Raw genomic sequence first — 20585 nt, forward strand, 5'->3', positions numbered from 1 at the left:
CAGAAACCATTTTGCACTTGTTTCTCATCCTTTCTCGTCAAAGTTGAGGGGGATTGACGGTCTCACATGCACACCTTCCACAGCCAAGATGAAGGAGTTCGAATACAATGTGCTTCCAAGCCGAGTCATCTTCGGCTCTGGCAGTGTCAAGAAGCTCCCAGACGAAATCAAGCGCCTCAATGTATCTCGACCACTTCTTCTCTCCACGCCCGGGAAGAGTAACTACACAAATCAACTCTCCGACATTCTTCAGGCTGCATCTATTGCTGTCGCCGGCACCTTTCCACACGCAAAACAACACACGCCAGCCTCTGTAACTGAAGAAGCGACCGCCGTTCTTAACTCGATAGAGGCCGATTGCGTAGTTTCCATTGGCGGCGGATCGGTAGTTGGACTGGGCAAGGCTGTCTCTATTCGCACAGGCGTGCCTCATATCAGCATACCCACGACTTACTCGGGCTCAGAAATGACACCTATTCTTGGCGAAACACAAGATGGCAAGAAGACAACTCGGTCAGATCCGAAAATCCTGCCCGCGGTTGTCATTTATGATGCAGACTTCACGATGACGCTACCACCCGCAATATGTAGTACTTCCGGCATCAACGCAATCGCTCATGCAGTAGAGGCACTTTACGCCAAAAATGCCAACCCAATCACTTCCATGCTTGCGCTCGAGGGAATAAAGGCACTGGCAGAATCATTACCGCAAATCGTTCTGGATCCAAAGTCCAGATCTCCAAGGGATCAAGCACTATACGGCGCCTGGCTCTGCGGTACCGTCTTGGGAAGTTCGTCAATGGGACTTCATCACAAGCTTTGCCATGTACTTGGAGGATCATTTTCTCTCCCTCACGCAGAGACACACACCATCGTTCTTCCGCATGCGTTGTCGTATAACGCACCTGCGATCCCGGAGCAGATGGCCAAGTTGGCTATCGTTCTCCCCGGAAGTAATGGAGATGCGCTGACGGGCCTGGAGCTGCTACTGGAAAAGCTACAGGTGCCACGGGCGTTGAAGGACTTTGGAATGAAGGAGAGTGATATCGACAAAGCGACTGAAATTGCTACCGGTAACCAGTATCCTAATCCCCGAGAGCTAGAGCCGGAATGGATTCGCGAACTGATAAGACGGGCTTGGGCTGGGGAGGCTCCCAAGGCAAATCTATGCAGTAAATAAATTCCAATAATATTGGCGATTCTTCCAGAATGGTGTTTGCTATTTCGCCGAAAATTTCCTCTTTTGAGCAATTCAAGAGGCATCCCATGTCCATGTTCGTTGCGGTTCGTGTCTTCCACGCTATCAATCTTACAGGCTGCTACGCGCCGGATCGCTTGGATGTGACAGGGCATGGATGCTCAAACGGCCCGATTTCCGACCGCATGATGTTATAACTATGGACAAAATGCGAGTTAATCCATTGGTCGACTAGTGGTACTCGACAATGAAAGAAGTAGAACTACGAACTGGGAGGCAATTGCCTGGAAATTCGGAGGAAGCAATCTTACCCCTTCCATGTTGATGCCACACATTTACCCGGTCTAATAGCAATATTAGAACAGTGGTCTATTAAATCTTCTCCTATATAGAATGTCGTTTATATGCTGCAGAGCTAACTAACATGTCTTATTCTGGGGGCGCGTAGGCAATATCTGTGTTTGGAATCGCAACTCACAGTAACGAGCTTCCAGACAATCATCACCTTCCGCACCTATTGTCAAGATTTACCAACAATTTCAGTAATCAGACAAACAGAGCAATTGAACTACCGCAAACCTCAGAAACGAATTCGTCGGCGTGACCTGGCACATGCACCGCGATGTTAGTGCTTATGCCCGCAGATCGGTCAAGCATAGTCCTCAGAGGACTCACGGTATGACATTTGTTCTTTCACCAAACTGTCTAGAGAGTGAAATATGAGAGAATACTGAAGAAATCTTTGAAATGTCAAATGTTCTCTCAGATCGCAGGCGATTAGCTATGCCTAATTCGTCTTCCTCGTTGTCGCTCGGCTTGATGGGAATCGCATCTTTTCCGGTAAAATAGTCTCATCACCATGCATGGTGACGGCCCGAATATCGGGCATAAAGTCGTCATTGCGGCCGAACAGCGCAGGGGTTTGACTTCCACCAGACCTCTTATAAGTAGCGGTATACAGCGAATGCTTGACCAAGAAAAACCACATGCAGGTTCAGAGACGATCTCATTGAACTCTGTTGAGGATCGAAATCGCTGTACTTCTCCAAGATGAAGCTGCCAACCACAAGTATCGTGTGGACTTGCCTAGCTGCCATCTCCAGTGCCACCGCGACAATACCAACTCCGCACGTTCGTGTACCCTCATGCAATCACGGACAAGCAGCACATCTATCATACTCAAAAGCCCTTCCTGACCTCTCCCCATTTCCATTGACCCACGTCGACCTCTGTTACAGCGACAAGTTCGTCGAGTTCAAGCTCACTGCATACAACGAGACAAACTTCTTCTATAATGCGTCGCAAGGAACCAATGACTGGATCTTCGAGTACGAAGTAATGGAGATCTTTATGGCCAGGGAGACGGAAGTTCCAATCACATACTTTGAGTTTGAGATCAATCCGAATAACATCACCTTCCAAACCTTTGTGTTCAATCCGTCTGGACGCCGCGCACCTGGAACGCCATTCGACCATTTTCCGGTTCCGGACCCATTCACGGATGGGATCTCAGGAAAGACCGTGCTAGATCGAACTGGTCATGTTTGGACAAGTTACGCCAAGATTCCGCTGGGATTTTTTAACGTGATTGACGGCAAGGCACGGGGAACTAAGTGGCGCATGAACTTTTTCCGTACAGTTACGAATAGTACCATGTTCCCTAAGCAGTTAATGGGTGCGTGGAATCCTCCTGATGTGGCGGACTTTCATGTCACGCCGTATTTCGGCCGATTTACATTCGTCTAAGGAAGCCGTCGGAAGAGAAACATTTGGCTTGTTGTACATAGTGCACTGGTGGACTCGCTACAACTGAATGAGTTAATACACATTTGATGTACAGTATTCTATGCTATGCGACTCTATACTTTTGGTTGCACGCTAAAAGCTCAAATCGAGTTCCTTAAGCAAGCCGAACCTCCATTATTCTCAACGAAACCAAAACACCACTCCACCCCATTTCATTATTGTATTTAAAGAAACTTGAAAATGTACCCCATGCCAAAGTTCCATCGTCGAACTCGGACAGTGTAAATGAAGAAGTAAACCAGCCTACAACACTGTTAGTTTCGTGACACTAAAGTTTAAGCAAATCGGGTACACTTACATCCAGTTGGAAATGCAGAAAGCGATAAAGATGCCCAGATCTCTCCATTTCTGGCTAGGTTCAATGTTCAGACCAGCCAAGTACTCCGCTCCACTGGCATACGGGCAGTAGCTGCAGTTCTCGGTGTCATTCGGATTGACAAGATAGTCCTGTCCCGCTCGCTTCACGAAATCCATCGCAAATTCGCTACAGGTCTTGCCCGAGGGGGGATTGAAGTAGGCGGCTTCGTTGCTGGCACACTTGACGGGCTGATGGGCCAAGGTTGTGGCGAGGACACCACTGATCCAGTAGGTACTGGGGTTCAAATAGTAGAGCTAGAAGCATATTAGACACGGATATCTGTGAAGGTAGACGACACGTTGTACTTACCCAATATCTCCAGAAAACATTCAGCTGCTCATAAGGCACAACAACGCCATTAAAGAGCGAGAACATAACCAAGAAGAATGGCAAAACGTTGCTAATAACAGTGAAGCTGGGAGCCCACGCGCAAATCCACTGACCCCAGCTCGACTGGAACAAGAAGAAAAGAACCGTCATCAGGAATACGTAGCCAGACGTCAAAGAATCGGTAGGCAAGCCAGTGGGCCAGTACCACAACGCCCAGTAGATGACGCCCGCGAGAAGAGAGCCCGGAATCTCAGACAGAATCGAAGATGTGCAGAATGCAACCCATCCGTAAATACGGCTAGGATACTCACGAGCTTCCCAAAGCGCACGATCCATGTAAAACTTGGGAAGGATGGCATTGAGCACCGTCGGGGGAATAAGCAGGATAAGGAAAGACGTGAACATGCGGCTCTGCATGTCGTTGACAGTATCTCCCAACTTCCAGAATGTGAAACCGTTGAAGATTCCGACAATCACAGCAGTGAAGAACTTGCCGTAAATGTAGGATGGTTGACGCCACTGGTTAATGAACATGCGCTTCGACAGCAACTTGATCTGCTCTGAGACCGGGGCAGCGAATTCATGCGACAAGACTTCCTCAGTGGAAGAAGATGCCTCCTGCAGTCGCTGCTGTTTAATCTTCTGAATGTCCGCGATGAGGGCCTTGTTCTCATCGGATTGACGCCATTGCTCATTCCAGTGTTCACGGGCATCGGCGCGAGCACCAGTTTCGATGAGGAACTCGGCGATGTTCTTACCCTCTGGGCAGTGCGCGCCACGGGCATCGAAGTAATCGACGACAGCTTGGCCATTATGGCCAACGGGGCCAAAGTAGAAGATGTTGCCGCCGGGATTGAGAGCGAGAATCTTGTCAAACTGTTCGATGAGTTCGGAAGAAGGCTGGTGGATAGTGCAAACGATGGCTTGTCCCGAGGCACAGAGCTTTCGGAGGAAGCGCACGATGGAATATGCGGCCTGTGAGTCGAGACCACTTGTAGGTTCGTCCAGGAAGAGCAGCAAAGAAGGTTTGGCAGCCAATTCAACACCGATTGTCAGTCGCTTTCTTGGTTCGACGCCAAGGGAAGCAACAACAGCGTCCTGAATCTCATTCAATTCCAGAAGATCGATGACTTTGTCGACGTACTCTAACTTCTCTTCGCGCGGAACATCTCGGCTCTGGCGGAGGAGGGCAGAAAACTCAAGAGCTTCACGTACGGTTGCCGATCCCTCGTGCAAGTCCATCTGCTCGACAAACCCGGTTCGACGCTGGAAGTCGGAGGCCAGAGCGGATCCATCAACGAGCATGTTACCTTCTACAACACCAACTGTCTGGCGTTGAGACAGAGTGTTGAGGAGAGTTGTCTTGCCAGCACCACTTGCACCCATGAGGGCAACCAACACGCCGGGTTTGGCATAACCGTTGATATCGTTGAGCAGCTTCTTGGGTCCTTGGGGAGTCGGTACAGTGTAGCTGATGTTTTCCCAGGTGAATATCTGTTCACTTCGGTTGAAAGCTTCTAGCACTTCATCGGGGGTTCTCTGGCGTGCTATAGCAGCGGCAGTAAGCTCATCAGGCTGAGTGTGTTCTTCATCAGTCTTGTTCTGTGCCTTTGCCACCTGCTTAGGCTTCTTGGCAGACTTGAAGACCAAGGCCCCCATGCCTGAGCCAGCGAAAGAGAACTTTTCCGTAGCCAGTACCGTCAGTCCAATATATCCTACCGTAAACGCAAGAAGAATGCCAAAGTTGCGCCACAAGTGTGACCGGCTGTACTCGAACTGTGAAGACAAGTACTCTGATCCTGGGACCTGAGGACTACCCGGATGCGAACCAGCAATGGCGCAACCCTGATTCTCGGGCAGAATACCTGGACCCTGGGGAACAAGCTGCGACGGTGCACATTCCATAGTACGTCCGGCAAACTCGTTGGTAAGAACAGCTTCGAACGCATAACTAATCGGGTTAACATAGTACAGCCATCCAAACCAGATCTTCTGGTTGAGGAGAATAGGCTTAGCAAGAGTATAACCAGTATACACGATCAAGAGATTGAGCGCAATGCCAGAAAATCGCACCGCGTCATCCATGGTTGGAGACACAGCAGCAAACATTCGGTACAGCGCAGTCAAGCAAATGGTGGTGACGTAGACAAAGAGCAGATAGATGAAGAACTTTCCAGCCGACAAATCCAGCCCAGTCATGAAGTACATAATCAGACCAAATATAATGACCTCGACAATAAGCATCGGCAGATCAGCCAGCACGCGGGCCAGACTGACAGCACTAGGTCGATAAAAGGCATACTCGCTGTGACGACTGATGATTGCTCGTCCGGACACGGCTTTCATCAGCTCAGACAGCTGCAACCAACCGAGGAACAAGATGGAGAAGAAGGCCACACCGCCGCGCAAGAAAGCACCGCTGGTGTTGGTGGGTGTGTTGTAGAAGAGTGAACCGACGATGAGACCGTTGCTGATGATAACGAAGAATTTAGTGTATAGAGAGGTTTTGTCGCCCCAGATGAGCCAGAATTCACGACGGGTGCATGCCAAAACCTGCTTCCAGAGACTGACTGTGTAGACGGACTGCTTCAAGACAGTCTTGGACTTGGCGCCTCGTACGGAGTCGACGAATGTCTGGGCGTCGGAGTGTCCGGTGTCGGTGATGTGCTTCTCGAAGCTAGCCACGTCGTCGAGAACAACTTGATACGCATGACTTTCACGGAACGCCTTTTCCAGTTCCTCGGCAGTCTTGGGGCAGCGGTCTTCGAATCCCTCGCGGAACTGACGAGCGTTGACATCGCACACCGACGTCAGGAAATCGGCTGTAGTCTGTCGAGGGGGGCAGTAAAATCCAAGATCGACAAAGTATTGCTTGGCTTCACTGGCGGGACCTTGGTACAGCATGCGTCCCTCGTCAATCACAAGCACCTTGTCCATGAGGTCGTAGATACCCTCACCAGCCTGGTACAACGTCGTCAGGGTAGTCCGATCAGACACATCGGTCATGATACGCAGCGACTTGGCGTAGTTGTACGCAGTAGATGCATCGAGGCCACGAGTCGAATTATCCCAGCAAGTGACAGTGCTCTTGGTTGCCAGCGTCTCAGCAATACTGACACGCTTGCGCTCACCGCCAGACACGCCGCGAGTAAAGGCGTCTCCAACCAGTGTATCCTTAGTATGAGACATGGCAAACATCTTGAGGAAAGAATCGACAATCACGTCAATGTTGCTGCGCTCATTCTTCTTCGTCTTCGTAAGCAGCGAAAACTTGAGCGTCTGGCCAACTGTGAGACTGGGCATGTGTTGATCATCCTCAGCATTGTAGACTGCTTCACCACGGAATCTCTTGCCCATTTTAGACGATGTAATTCCTCCGTACACGACGTCTCCTTCAACAGCTTGGTATGAGCCGCGGTTGTTGGCAACGACCTTGAGGAACGTGCTGCAGCCGGCGCCAGGTCGTCCCAGCACAAGCATCATCTCACCGGGTCGAACTACACCCGTGAAATCGCGAATCAAGTCTCGAGGTTTTCCAGGGCTGCGGAAGTTGAGCGCAGGAATCCAACTAGACACAAAGTTGTACAAGTCTGGACCGAATGTGCCAGCAATGGCCTGGGGAAGGGTTCGCACACTGGTTGCACTGACTCCCACGCCCTTCACCGTTAGGTTCTTGAAGAGGACTCCTACTTTCTTGGTGGATTCGCCGTTTTGCGGGTTTCGTTTCTCTAGGTGTCCTTCACGGATGAATTGCTCGAGCTCAAAGCCGTCTGCGTGTGCGGTGCGCTCGCTATCTGCCTCGTCGGCGTCGGGTGAGGCCTGCTTCTCTGGATCAACTTGGCGGCTCTGGTTGGAGAAGATTCGCCCGACAATGCCACCGCTGGATTTTTTCTTCTGCGCTGCTGATGCATTGGTGCTTCGTCGGCTCAACTCATGCTGTAGTTCTTTGAAGCCTTCTCGTGCAGCTCGTTGACTGACTGGCCCGTCGGCATATGTATCACCCCAGTATCCATCTTCGTTGGAAGTGTCGTCTGACAATTGAACATCCGTCTCGTTGTTAACATTCGCAGTCGAGTTGTCATGGGTTGTGGGAAGCTTGGACTCGGCCAGTTCATGCCCGTTGTCAGGCATGTTGTTGTCGTTTCGGCCGAGAGGCCCCGACATGAACTGGAGGGGCTGTAAAGTCACCCGGAAGATATCGACTCTTGGTCACCGCTTTGGAGTGAAGCTTTGATCGTTATCTGCTTCAATCACGGACAACGGCCCGTAGAAGAGGTTGAATAGGGTTAAGCGAAACTGAGAGACCAAGACTGTTACATGTAATGGCTTCCAGACCGTTTTAATTCACGGGTTTAAGAAAAAAATAAACAGCCATGACGACAATACTTAAATTAGGTCGGCACTAGGTCTGGCATCCGCTTCTTCTCGCAATCATATTGCATCATCCTGCTGGAGTTTAGGTAACTCCGGCACCTGCCGTAGCCCAACACTCACGCCATGTGGGCTTGTATCATTGCCTGCTTTGACCCGGACCCGCAAAAGCTCTCCCCTTGCCGTATTATTAATTCGCTTCAGAGATTTCAGGTCGTTTCGTGTTGTGGGCAGGCAAAGTTTGTTGTTATTGCGGAGCCTCCTGGCGCCAAATCTTGCCGAATGTGTTGCTCTTGAATCAATGGCATCCAATCACAGTTCCGGAGCTGAGCGGACTTGACAGGAGTTGAGATGGGGCTCACAGGAATTCACGGCATGTGGGCACGTCAGATCTGTGTTGTGATTGAATTGATAACCTGCGTAAAAGCCCACTGTAAGAAATGCCAAGCATCTCTCGTTGGTTCGGCGATTTCAAAGCAACTCCCTTTAGCTCCGTCCGTGGCTTGTCCACGGCAATACGGTATCCAATCAAGATGTCTTGTTTTGCGACGGATCCGCCCGTAACGATGATTCATTTCGAATCACTTCAGATCACTGAGATCTGGTTGCTCAACCAAGCACGGGTGAAGGACGTTTCATTCACGATAACAACGCTCCAATGATAATTATGAGAGAGACAAATGGTTCCTATCTTCCACATGTCCGCAGCTTTTGCCTACAACCTTAATCATGGTGGCTTGGCCGTTCGACTCATTTCTTGTCCGTGGCTTCGGATCTGACCCTTTCGGCCATTGTTCGTGTCAGCATGTGTTCAAACGTCGGCCGATACCAGATTTAGTCACCCGGTTACTGTCCGGCCATTTGTCATGGCTTGTGAAAATACAGCGTTTAAATTGCTGATAGTCCTTGGCTTTGTTTCCGCTCCGCAGCCTGCCGGATGTAGGAAATGCCTAGACGTGGATGATTCTTGGTTCGGAGACATTTATGTAAACATGAGCGGACATCAAGGTTTGTCATGGACCAAATCAACGCCCACGGCGTGCGCGTCCATTGATTGAATTGAACCCGTTCGAGGGAACAGAGTGAAGCACGCCATAGTGGTTTTCGTCGACAACAATTCCGATACTCTTGGCTGCCCTAGCTCGCAAATTGTCTGATCTCCTTGTCAAAAGGCATCGACACAAGATTGGCGTGCACAACCATTCAGTGAGCGAAAGACGATTATCATTTCTCCAAGCGCGTCATTATACATTTCATCAAGCATGTCGCCTCTAGTCTATGGATAAATTGCACCCAAGTCGCCCAAGCCATATAAATCCGTAAACTCCGGTAGCTCAAACTGGTGCTGGCCACCATCCACAGTTTGCACCTCAACAAAACCACCATCTACATTCGATCCAAATAGACTATCCGTCATAACAGTCTCAGAATCCGTTGAGGCAAAATCCCCGCCGAACGTATCGGTAAAGGCGTCACTTGACACCAGCTCCTGGCCTCCCAACATATTCCCTTCTCGTATTCCCGTGTCCCACGTCACATCCCTCGATCGATTCGCCTGCATTACCATCTTCGCCCGTTTCCAGAGCCGTTGACAAATCTCGTAGTTCTCCTTGCTTATCTTACTTCCCTCCCAGCGCTTCAATGCTCGTTCGACAATTCCCGAGCTTAGATTCAGCGTCTTCGGTCGACAGCTGTGACAAAGCTCCTGCAAGGCAAACCGCAACGGCCAGAACTGCATGTACGCTTCCAGCAACCAAGTCCACTGCGCAGCTTCTGGTTCCATAGCCACACGTCGTGACGTGTCCAATATGTCTATTGCGGCAAAGAAAAGCGACTTTCGGTTCTCGGTGTATGGCATCGCCCAGAGGGACGGGTGGCAGTATGTTTTGAAGCGAAGTTCCATAACAAGTACATAGGCCACATGCTGCGCGAGCCAGTGAATAGACCTGGTGCCATCGCAGTATGTCAAGTATAGTGATCGAATGCGATTCTCACAGGCGTCTATTTCAGCTTCCTTCCGCTCAGGTAGAGCTATATTGTCGATACGCACGGCCGTACGAGCAACATCAGCTTGTATGAGTGCAAAGCTCATATCCGTCCAACCAAATTGCGACAGAGGCTTTCCAACGGAGTCTGGTGAGAGGTCTGCATCGTCAATATTGGTAGGCGCATATGGGAGTGCTTTGAGGCAGGGAGGATTCGAAACATGGCCAAGATCTGCATACGCCCGGTACTCCATGTACCAAAGCTCGTAGATCAGTCGCTTTCGAAGTTCTTGTTGCAGCGCTGTTGTTTGAGTGCGAAGAGAACATGTTAATCGTTCAACCAGTTCTGATAGAGCCCACGCGCGCCGCGAATCCTCTGAGAATCGATCCAATGACAACGAAAGCACAAATCCCTGTAGGGTCACCAGGTCGTCCGTTGCCACTATGTTCGCTCGAAGGATAGCGTGTTCTAAAGCACCTTTGTATGTCCTAATCGCTGAGCGTTTGGATAAGCCAAAACTTGCCTGGACGGTGTCCGACGGCATGCTAGATATCGCAGCGAGGTAAACTCCAAATAGGACCACAAGCTCTCCGCTATGTAAGACATGCGATTTGTATATTCCTTTCTTAACAATCGCCTCCGTAGTGGGCGAATGTAGCACCTTGATGAGAGGGTCGATATTGACTGAGAAGGATTGCCAGCAAAGCTTCACTGTTCCGGACTTTGGCTGCAGAATGGACGAATTGGTTCCGAATATGTCAAGCGGTGTCTTCTGCAACGAGGTCAACTCGGCTGCTGCCTCAATCGATTCCTTCCCGTCTTGCTCCTTAGCGGCATCAATGCTTGTTGCCCGTCGGAGTGTCCCAGTAATATCTTCAAGTTGACGGCAAACGTCAAGTAATTGATCCCGCGGGTCAGAGAGCAACGCTTGATCGTCCAGGGTCTTCTTCAAGGAAATCAAATTTTGAATCAGGTCAAGTCGTGATTCGTGCGACGCTGATTCCACCCTTCGTTTCGCAATGCTTTCGACGGCTGCTGTTTTTCTCCTCCCACGATTGCAGGTTCGTATCGGTGATGGGAAAACACACTTAATCTCCCACTTGCAGCAATTCCCACACGGCAGCTTCCTATCGCATTTGACTTTGCGAGTTCGACAAGGCATACATGCCTTTGGCTTCAGCACGGCCACTTTGTCTCTTGGCATGGGAACTGTGGTAGCTGGTTTGAGCGGGCGCATCTTGAACCATCAGTGTGATATGCCCAATTCGGTGATGAGCTTGCAGGCATGCCATACCATGCGCCCTTGTTTGTAGAATTTTTTTCCAGGTCCATGTTTGTAAGGTACTAATTGCGAAGCCTTTGCGACACCGGAATCACTCTACAGTCACGACATTTCGCTATGTGGCGTGACGGGCGGCAATTGGGCCGTCGGATGAACGAAGCCCGTCTTAGAAGTGAAGCTGAGTTGGGGCGTCTTACATGGCCGCAAATCTCGCAAATCTCGGGGCTCTTGCCAATCGCGGCTTCTAATTGGTCAGTTTGACTTGTGAATGTTGGCAGGTACTTGAACTCACACCATGAGGATGCTGGTCGCTGCAGTCCACAAGATCGGAAACGAGGCGAAATGCGATGCTTCTTGCGCATAGCCAATGGCGAAGTAGTTAAAATAATCTTGGCACTACGGATAGAATGAAATACATGCAAGTCGTTTTCGGGATCTTGAATCCTCCGTCAGAGGCTGCGCAGGAGTATATAAGTCGGGCCAGGAGGGTAAAATAAAGAATGGCAAGCCTTTCAATCATATTCTTCAACAGTCAACACTTCTATTGTCCTTCTTGTTGTTCCTCAGGTATCGACATTTTTTTTTCGCATAGCCGCCGGATTGTTAAAAATGGCCACGCAATTCAACCCAAATATAATATACGCCGATCTCCCCAAGGTTCCCTCTTTGGCAAAGGCCCACGGCATACTCATGGGTATTGCCTTTGCTGTAATCCTCCCCCTCGGCAGTCTGCTTGTTCGAGTCCCCAATGTCAAATATGGTGTCTGGATACACGCAGGTTGGCAGCTCGTCGGCTGGGTATTCATGATTGCTGGCCTGGTGATGGGTATTCGTATGGGACATATTCTAGATAGGGTAGGTTACCGCCGTTTTCTGATATTATAAATCAGGCCACTGCATCGCCAATCATGTTGACTGTCCAAATAGCTTCACAACAACGCACACACCATTCTGGGAACCATTGTGGTCGTGGCGCTGCTAATCCAGCCATTCCTGGGATACATTCACCACCGACGCTTCATGAAAACGCAGCGAAAGGGGGTGTGGACTCGTATCCACGTATACTATGGGCGAGTTCTGCTCATTCTGGGGATAATAAATGGCGGTTTAGGATTGAAGCTTGCGTCTGACTCTCCGGCGTATAGTCGTGCTGGGGGCATAGCTTATTCAGTCGTGGCCGGGTTGGCAGGTTTGGTATTACTCTTGGCCATGGTGTTGGCCTTTAAGCAGTCTGGAAGATCTGAAAAGTCTGAACGTGATACCTCTACAAGCTAGGCTTGGGAGAGATGCAGTTGACAAGTCATTCCGTTGGACATGAAGATTGTCGCGATGAGAAAGCTGCTGCCAGCTAGCTGTCACAGGCCTCTATTTATTTAGCAGCATTTCAGAACCATTTTATTCTGTTTCTGTGATCGTATTGGATGGTCGTCAGTAGCACGCCTGGGGTACCTTATGCCACAAACTGCCTCAGTTCCCGCGGCTATAGGGTTGAAGTCGCAGAAATAACTCGGATGGCCAACGGAATCCATCATGTTGAATGACATTACTGTCCAAGGCAAGTGGATGTATACAAAAGATGATGTTCGAAAGATGATTGTAATGGCAGTGTTCGGTACCTCAGACTGGGATGTGTCGGTGTTATCGAGACGGCGGCAACGTTTGGATTGGAGGAGTTTGAGGAAGCGGGTGATACTGCTGCGAAGATGAGAAGCCCGTATTTGCAGTACCTCGATGCATCTTGAGGATTTCTAGAGTTGACGACCGTTCTAGACCTTCTCACTTCTGGTACCCCAATTTCTCAGGCTTGCGTGCTTTCATCGTCAAGGCATTGATAGGACAAGCAATTGCTGTAAGAGTTGCGACCCAATATCACCTCCCCAGGCTTATCTCATCCTCAACATCCATCAGACATTGCTTGCTGAGATTTCGAAAGACACTGTGAGCTATTTTGTCGCTGTTCTGAAAGGCAAACTCTCAACAAATTATCGGGGGCGTCACAAGTTAACGCATATTCCAGTCTCAGGCATGAATACCCCACAATCTCGCCGAGTAAGATGCGGCTTTATTGTCGAATCGAGAATCGTGAATGTTTATGAACCAAATTATTTCGCATGGGGTCCCAAAGATGCGCCTCCTGAAAGGGTGGAGATACAGAGCCCAATTTGTGGGTCGCCCATGTGTCGGTCCGACAGCCGGAGTCGCCAGGAACCAACCCTACAGCAATATTTGTTCGAGCATGGCATTGCAAAATTAGCATTGCAGCAGCCGTAGGCCTTGTTGTTTGTTGATACACCGGTTTGTCCGTTTTATAATTTGGACAAAATGTCCTAGCAGCCCGGTTGAGCCCAATACAATTACAGACGTGCTTCCAAAGAGCGACTGAGTCGGGGTTACGTTAAAGTGTGTGGTAGATCTCAGTGACAACCTTACACGACCATTCGACGATCCTATAGAGTGAGCTTTTATTTTGGACAAAGGGAAAGCTGTCTCCATCTTTGATTCATTCGCATGCTGCTTCGAGGGTACCTTAGCTCGTTCATGTTCTCATAAAATGTGCAACGTCTTCGGGAGCGCCGTTGTTGTTCCCTGCCACAACCCTGCCAAGTACCTCACTCGATCGACATGCACCACCAATTGTGTGAAGTGGCAACGACTCGTAATAACCATCTAAGGCTTTGTTGCCGAACGTTTTGAACATAACGAATTGTTTGGCAAACGGCATCAACGAAAAGACCAGCGGACAAATTACTCCTTACTTTGTCGAATTGCCCCATGGCTTTGGTTAGCGGGGTGGATGTGAACTGGCTGCCACCAGACCAGCTGCTCGCCAAGTGTCGTGTGAGCGCCTATGACGTTGAGAATTTGAGGACTTGAATGCGGCGATGACTGCGAGGCCCTAATGCTGGGGATCGACTAATAGCTGCACTTCCATCCGTCAAGTCAACTGGTTGATTTCGTCCTTTTGCCATCCATTCAAAACGCAGACGAATCACCATGGAAGCATGGCCCGCAAATTCCTTCACCAATGAGGTCTGCTATTGTCATCCACGTCGGCCAGACTCCATGCCTCTCAATCATACACGGTGACAACATCAGGTGCGCTCTGAGGAAATGAGATGTGAATACTCACCTCAAATTACGTTAAGCAACGACTAAGCAGAACGAGAATTGGGTATTGCCCCGAGACATCGGACGTAAGGGCTAAGTCAGAACAAAAGCAGACAGAATGTCCAACGCGGCAGCAAGGCAATTGTCGGTCTTGCCCCGGTAATACAACATCTTTGTTCTTGTGCTTTGGCTTGAGGCCACGAGACCAAGAACCGGGTTGGTGCCTTTAGTGTCTTTGGTGGCTTTTGCCGGCGAACCGGTACCAGTCAGCCTCTTTGGTCAGAGGCGGCGACTATCTCCAGCTTGGGGTGATTGCTTCCAAACTAGAACATGTTGACACTTTTTGGCCAGCAACCCAAACCGTGAGTTTTCACCACTCGAATGGACGCGGCTTGTGTTAGCGTCGGTTCGGCATCTGACAATTGGATGCTGTCGCGGGGTGCGAGTGGATCGGTGGCGCTCTGGTCAACATTGAAACTGAAGATGAGGTCTGGCACCTTTCTCACAGAATGCCCAGAGATCTGGTGCATGGTTGTGCAGGGAGGGTCAAGCCGATGACGAGTTTTGCAAGTGTGTGATTGAGGACGCTGGAGTTACCATCACAGGGGGGCAACACAAGGCGAATAAGTGACCCGACCATGAGGCATTCGGACAGCAGCCTTGTGCAATGATTGTTGAGCTGAAGACGTGACGAGGCGCATTCCAGACATGCAGAGAGCTGGTGCTGGCCTACCTACCTAAGTAGGTAGCCAAACATTGATCCATCCAGTCAGTCCCGTCAGGCATGGAGGAAGGAGACGAGGTCAACAACAGGAAGGAAGCAGTCAGTTGTCGACAAAAACAATGGCAGGAGCTCCATACTCTCCTGGCACTAGTGTTGTCTCGTGGCACGGCTTTTGGTTTAGTCAATGATCTGCTGTGGAGCCAGACGGAAGGAGCCACCTTGGCCTTGTCCTTCTTTGTTGTGACTTTTACTCCAGCATTGCTGACGCAGGATCGCCAGCCAAATGTCGCAGAGGACAATGAACTCGATGCTGACCACTGCCGGCAGATTTAACGAACATCGCAGGTCTGGGCTGGACACTGGAGTTTGTGAGCCAAGAATGACGGTATGCACATGCAGACACGCTTTTCATGGGACAAACCCTCGACTGCTCGTCGTGACATAGTGCAGCTCCCACCTCCACACCACACACTACCGAAGAGCCAGCCAGACGAGGGTTCCTCGCAAGTCGGCATGACCTTGCCCTGGTCTGGTCTGCCTCAACCTTCCATGCTCACTCGCCAGCATACCAAAACAAGATGAGGACAACTCAAGGATCGGCCTTAATCGATGTCAGCGTGTAACTTGCTTACGCCAAACAGAAGCAGCAGCATTGTTGCAAGATGCGTCTTCAGTATTCCAGAAACGGCCCAATCCCTAACTGGCCCCTGCCAGTCCAAAAGGTCTGGTCTGGTCCATGTCTGGTAATGTCGGCCGTTCCCACCTTAGTGTGTTCGTCTCTGATGCTTTTGAACCAGACTCTTGCCTCGCTCTGAAACCTTTTCCTGGGTTCTCGTGTTCAAGAGCACAGACAATTTCTGCAAAATACGATTTGACTTCACCAGACCAGACCTTTTTCTCGACACCAACGGCCTACCAACTCCAGACAAATACCTGGCCCTGATACAGTCAGATTTCAGCTTCACTGTCACTTTCTGGACTGGCGATCCCTAAGCTTTATCATTTACTAGCTGCCTTCTTATTTTTACTCTGCTTCTCTTGCCCTAGATATTCGTCCTCACCCCGACATCTTTAATTCGACATATCCTTGTTCAATCCGCTCGGGACCCAAAAATAATTGCCCTTGCTCTTCGGGCCTACTTCGTCGCTTATGCTTGCATTGATCGCCACGTACCGTCTCCATCTCTGTCTGCAGGCTGAAGCAGCTATCCGGCGCGTTACGGCAGACTCGAAGTACAAATACGGCACTTTTCTCGTTTGCTTGGTTGGCTGTCGTGTATTCCCTGGTCAACTTTTTTGTCTCTCATAATAGAAGAACCACAGAGCATGTAAGTGCAGCCACAAGTCTCCTCAACAAACGCGGACCCATGCACCATTTCCATCATCCACTTCGTCACTCACACCATCTTGCACACTAAACCAAAACACCACTCGACCATGGTATCCACACTCGGCCTATAACAAGTTTCCCCTAAGGTTGGCTTTGGCGAGTGCCCATCGCCACCACCACCACCATCGTCGTCTCCGAGATGATCTTGCCCATGGGGAACTAAGGGCAGCCTTGTAGAAAGCTAGTGTTTCCGGTTTTTAGCTCGCAATGCCATGTCATGCTATCCCCACCGCTAGCGGGCTCAAGCTTCCTTCGTCCGTGGTTGAGTTTGAAGGTGTCCTGAAGCTTATAAGTCGAGCTCTCCTCCCACGCTTTCTCCCGCCATTCCCTCGCTCCTCACATATTGCACTCTAGTTTGGCAACATCTTTACTGACGAAAGAAATCACTCTAGCGACTGGGGAAGAGCAATTATGGGTGCTCTGCGAAAGGTTTCCCTCTCCAAGCCCGCCGACGAGGCAGGCAAATCATGGCCCGGTATCGCGATTGGCTTCTTCGTCGCCTTCGGTGGTGTCCTCTTCGGCTATGATACCGGAACTATCAGTGGTATTCTTGCCATGCCATACTGGCAGGACACATTCAGTACTGGATATATCAACCCCAAGGGCCATCTCGACGTCACAACTAGCCAAGAGTCTGCTATCGTTTCAATCCTCTCTGCAGGAACCTTCTTTGGTGCCCTGGCTTCGCCCTTCATGGGTGACTATATTGGACGTCGGCTAGCCCTAATTGCTTCTACCTGGGTTTTCAACCTTGGAGTTGCTCTGCAGACCGCATCCACATCTATCCCGTTGTTTTTGGCTGGTAGATTCTTTGCCGGTCTAGGCGTCGGTCTCATTTCTGCCTTGATCCCGCTGTATCAATCTGAAACTGCTCCAAAGTGGATTCGTGGTGCCATTGTCGGCGCTTATCAGTGGGCAATTACAATCGGTTTGCTCCTCGCAGCAATTGTCAACAATGCTACGGCCAACCGAAACGACTCGGGCAGTTACAGGATTCCCATTGCCGTTCAGTTTGCCTGGTCTCTCATTCTTTTTGGCGGAATGCTTATCCTCCCCGAGTCTCCTCGCTATCTCGTCCGATGCGGAAAACAGGAGAAGGCCGCCAAGGCCCTGGCAAAGATTCGACGCCTTAACCATGAGCATCCGGCTGTGCTTGCAGAACTTGAAGAAGTTAAGGCTCACCACGAACACGAGATGAGCCTCGGAAGTGCTTCATACTTGGACTGCTTTCGCCACCCGAACCTTAAGCGACAATTTACTGGCATGGCCCTTCAAGCTCTTCAACAGCTCACTGGTATCAACTTCATCTTTTACTACGGTACCAAATACTTCCAGAACTCTGGTGTCTCCTCTGGATTTATCATTCAGATGATCACGTCTTCAATTAATGTTGTCTCTACTCTACCTGGAATGTATGCCACCGACAAATGGGGAAGACGTCCCTTACTCCTGTTTGGTGCCATTGGCATGTGCATCTCTCAGTTTATTGTCGGAATGTCTGGTACCTTTTCTTCTGGGCAGCGCGCCAATGGCGATATCTACGTCACGAATCTGGCCGGCCAGAAGGCAGCCGTCGCGTTTTCTTGCATTTACATTTTCTTCTTCGCGTCGACCTGGGGACCCCTTGCCTGGGTGGTAACTGGAGAGATTTACCCTCTTAAGCTTCGGGCTAAGTCTCTCAGCATGACTACCGCTACCAATTGGTTATTCAACTGGGCAATTGCATACTCCACGCCTTATCTTGTCAACTATGGCCCTGGCTTTGCTAATCTGCAGTCTAAGATTTTCTTCATCTGGTTTGGTTGCTGCTTCCTTTGCATTGCTTTTGTGTACTTCTTCATCTATGAAACCAAGGGCCTTACCCTTGAGGAGATTGATCTGCTCTACACTGAGGTCAAGTCTGCGAGGAAGTCCAACAAGTGGAGACCAGATGATACGTGGGTGCATAGACAGAGTATCGCCAAACAGGGTGGACTGCACGGAGGCGAGGTCAAGACCGAGACGATCGCAGACGGAGATCACAGTCCTGGCACATCACACATGGAGAAGAATGGAAACACCGCATAAGTCTGGAAGTGATGGAATTTTGCTGTATACTGTAGTATTTACATAATACGTTATAGCTGTTGATATAAGTTAGTTTGAGGAATTGCTGGATGAATCTGCGCATACTGTGACCATCGAAGAACTTGACTGCCACGCCATCGCCCCCGGCAAAGGGGGAAAGCTGCGCAACTCAAGTTTAATTCACTGAGAGAAGCTGTCACCGCTGAGCGCGTAGAACACAAGTGTAACATGCTCAGCTTCAATTTCAGTCGTGTTGTTCCTCATCGCCATGGAACTGATTTGTACAGGGGTTCTGATGATCCAGATACTCCTAAATTTTGTTTGGATGTGTACGGCAATGTGCTCGCTTTGTCACAAAAGGCTGGGAAATTCAACAGCCGTGCTCAAAATAGAACCATATTGTTGGACTGCATGTATGGGTACTCTTCTTTTAGCGTAAGTAAAATGATCTTATTAAACTTTTTTGGTAAGTATATAAACATTGCATGTGAGGCTTAATTCCGCCCCGAGTGCAATTATTACTTCTTATCCAAGTTTACTCCTCGCACCACTAGCTGGGCAAACTACTCAAATAGAAATGGGCTAGTCTAAGACAACGTATTCATTCACTTGTTAATCATGTAAGGCACCGATTCAGTAACGATTCGCGCAAAAGGGGGTTGTATTAAAGGTGTGGCCAATAGCTAGGGTTTGTAGCTAAGTGTGACAAGAAAACTCAGGATAGAATGCAGCAATGCCGAAACTATCCCGTGTTTAGCTCGTACTGACCAGGTCGAAAAGAAACTAGCACTCTCCATTTTCTTCTATATGACACTTTCTGTGCAGCAGACGCAGATTCTGTCTCATTTACTGGAAAAGGACACCACTCTTGCAGTGGGGTGCTCAAAACCGTAGCCGAAGTCAAATTACCAGCCGCCATCGAAGCGAGTGCAGTAGTCGTAGTCAATGTAGCCCTAAAATGTATTAGTTTTTCAAGTATCTAGATGTGAGGTTGTTTCTTTACTCACATCGCAAGGACGGGTGCAGCCCCAGATGCCGTAGACGTTGCTGTGTCCTCGGCGAAACTGATCACAGTCATATCGAAGACCGCGGCCATAGCCCTCACCCCACCAGCCGTCACCGTAAATGCTGCCGCGGTCGCACTCTTCGATGCGGTTGCGGATATCGATGTTGATGTCGATGTCGATGATGGTGTCGCTGCGGTCGGTGCAGTAGACGTTGCCGAATCGGCCGTCGTCCCAGTTGTTCCAGCCACCACCGGGAGTTGGGCTGGCGACGGCAGCAGCGGCGAGGGCGAGGATGGTGGCAACAGAGAACTTCATGTTTGCGGTTGGGGAGTGAGGTGCTTGAGAAGCTGGAAAGTGAGAGTGAAGTAGTTGGTTTGTTGTTGTTTGTGAGTGATTGTGATGATGATGAGATGAGAGATGATGGGAAGGGAGGGAAGCTTGGTATTTATAAACTTTGTGTCTCTTGTCTGGACTGTCTTGTCTGTATGCTGGGCCCAACCGAGCTGTAGATTATTGAGTTGTTGGAATGGTACTGTCCCTTGGTATTACGGTTCAATGACGATAGGTTGGGTGGCTGATTCGTTTTCATCACGCGTTAGTACAGGGGTTGGTGTTGTGAGAGCGGCAAATGGTCGTTGTAACATTGTTGGGATTGTCACAAAGCAAGAATCGCATCAATTCGCTGACTGTAAGCCATCTACCATCAGTTTAGGCTGATATTATCGTTATACTGTACCAGATTTGTCAACGTATCACTGCATCTTGGGCAAGGCTTGGCAGACCTTGGTGTTGAATGTGGTCGTCAGCGACGGAAGTGGTCCGGGCTAGTACACCGATGTGCCGACATGAAGTGGCTTCTAGTGGCTGTTTACGACCTGCTATATCCGTTTAAGATTTAGGGTAGGTCTTTTGATTTCATTGTTGCGATCGACGTAGATGTTGATCACATTATGTTGTT

General features: G+C 49.7%; 7 protein-coding genes across 7 annotated transcripts; 4 read left to right on the plus strand and 3 right to left on the minus strand.

Moving 5' to 3' along the window:
* Nucleotides 1-88: 88 nt before the first annotated feature.
* VFPPC_10653 (maleylacetate reductase) lies at nucleotides 89-1180 on the plus strand (the record flags this gene model as incomplete). The annotated part of the gene is made up of 1 exon (XM_018288982.1): nucleotides 89-1180. One exon carries the CDS (start codon nucleotides 89-91, stop codon nucleotides 1178-1180), a length of 1092 nt encoding a protein of 363 aa, XP_018138135.1.
* Nucleotides 1181-2248: 1068 nt separating this feature from the next.
* VFPPC_10654 (carbohydrate-binding domain, family 9-like, subgroup) lies at nucleotides 2249-2944 on the plus strand (the record flags this gene model as incomplete). The annotated part of the gene is made up of 1 exon (XM_018288983.1): nucleotides 2249-2944. One exon carries the CDS (start codon nucleotides 2249-2251, stop codon nucleotides 2942-2944), a length of 696 nt encoding a protein of 231 aa, XP_018138136.1.
* Nucleotides 2945-3168: 224 nt separating this feature from the next.
* Nucleotides 3169-7823, minus strand: VFPPC_10655 (ABC transporter; the record flags this gene model as incomplete). Its single annotated transcript, XM_018288984.1, has 3 exons — nucleotides 3169-3247; nucleotides 3303-3616; nucleotides 3672-7823. 3 exons carry the CDS (start codon nucleotides 7821-7823, stop codon nucleotides 3169-3171), a joined length of 4545 nt encoding a protein of 1514 aa, XP_018138137.1.
* A 1516-nt stretch (nucleotides 7824-9339) lies between these two features.
* On the minus strand, nucleotides 9340-11286 carry VFPPC_10656 (fungal specific transcription factor; the record flags this gene model as incomplete). The annotated part of the gene is made up of 1 exon (XM_018288985.1): nucleotides 9340-11286. The coding sequence occupies one exon, from the start codon at nucleotides 11284-11286 to the stop codon at nucleotides 9340-9342; it is 1947 nt and encodes a 648-aa protein (XP_018138138.1).
* Nucleotides 11287-11940: 654 nt separating this feature from the next.
* On the plus strand, nucleotides 11941-12606 carry VFPPC_10657 (cytochrome b561/ferric reductase transmembrane; the record flags this gene model as incomplete). The annotated part of the gene is made up of 2 exons (XM_018288986.1): nucleotides 11941-12186; nucleotides 12259-12606. 2 exons carry the CDS (start codon nucleotides 11941-11943, stop codon nucleotides 12604-12606), a joined length of 594 nt encoding a protein of 197 aa, XP_018138139.1.
* A 4358-nt stretch (nucleotides 12607-16964) lies between these two features.
* VFPPC_14801 (MFS monosaccharide transporter) lies at nucleotides 16965-18620 on the plus strand (the record flags this gene model as incomplete). The annotated part of the gene is made up of 1 exon (XM_018292569.1): nucleotides 16965-18620. The coding sequence occupies one exon, from the start codon at nucleotides 16965-16967 to the stop codon at nucleotides 18618-18620; it is 1656 nt and encodes a 551-aa protein (XP_018138140.1).
* A 905-nt stretch (nucleotides 18621-19525) lies between these two features.
* On the minus strand, nucleotides 19526-19942 carry VFPPC_16782 (hypothetical protein; the record flags this gene model as incomplete). Its single annotated transcript, XM_018294535.1, has 2 exons — nucleotides 19526-19573; nucleotides 19628-19942. The coding sequence occupies 2 exons, from the start codon at nucleotides 19940-19942 to the stop codon at nucleotides 19526-19528; spliced, it is 363 nt and encodes a 120-aa protein (XP_018138141.1).
* Between the last annotated feature and the right edge of the window lie 643 nt (nucleotides 19943-20585).

This window comes from Pochonia chlamydosporia (assembly GCF_001653235.2).
Source record: "Pochonia chlamydosporia 170 chromosome Unknown PCv3seq00009, whole genome shotgun sequence".
Classification (NCBI taxonomy): domain Eukaryota; kingdom Fungi; phylum Ascomycota; class Sordariomycetes; order Hypocreales; family Clavicipitaceae; genus Pochonia; species Pochonia chlamydosporia.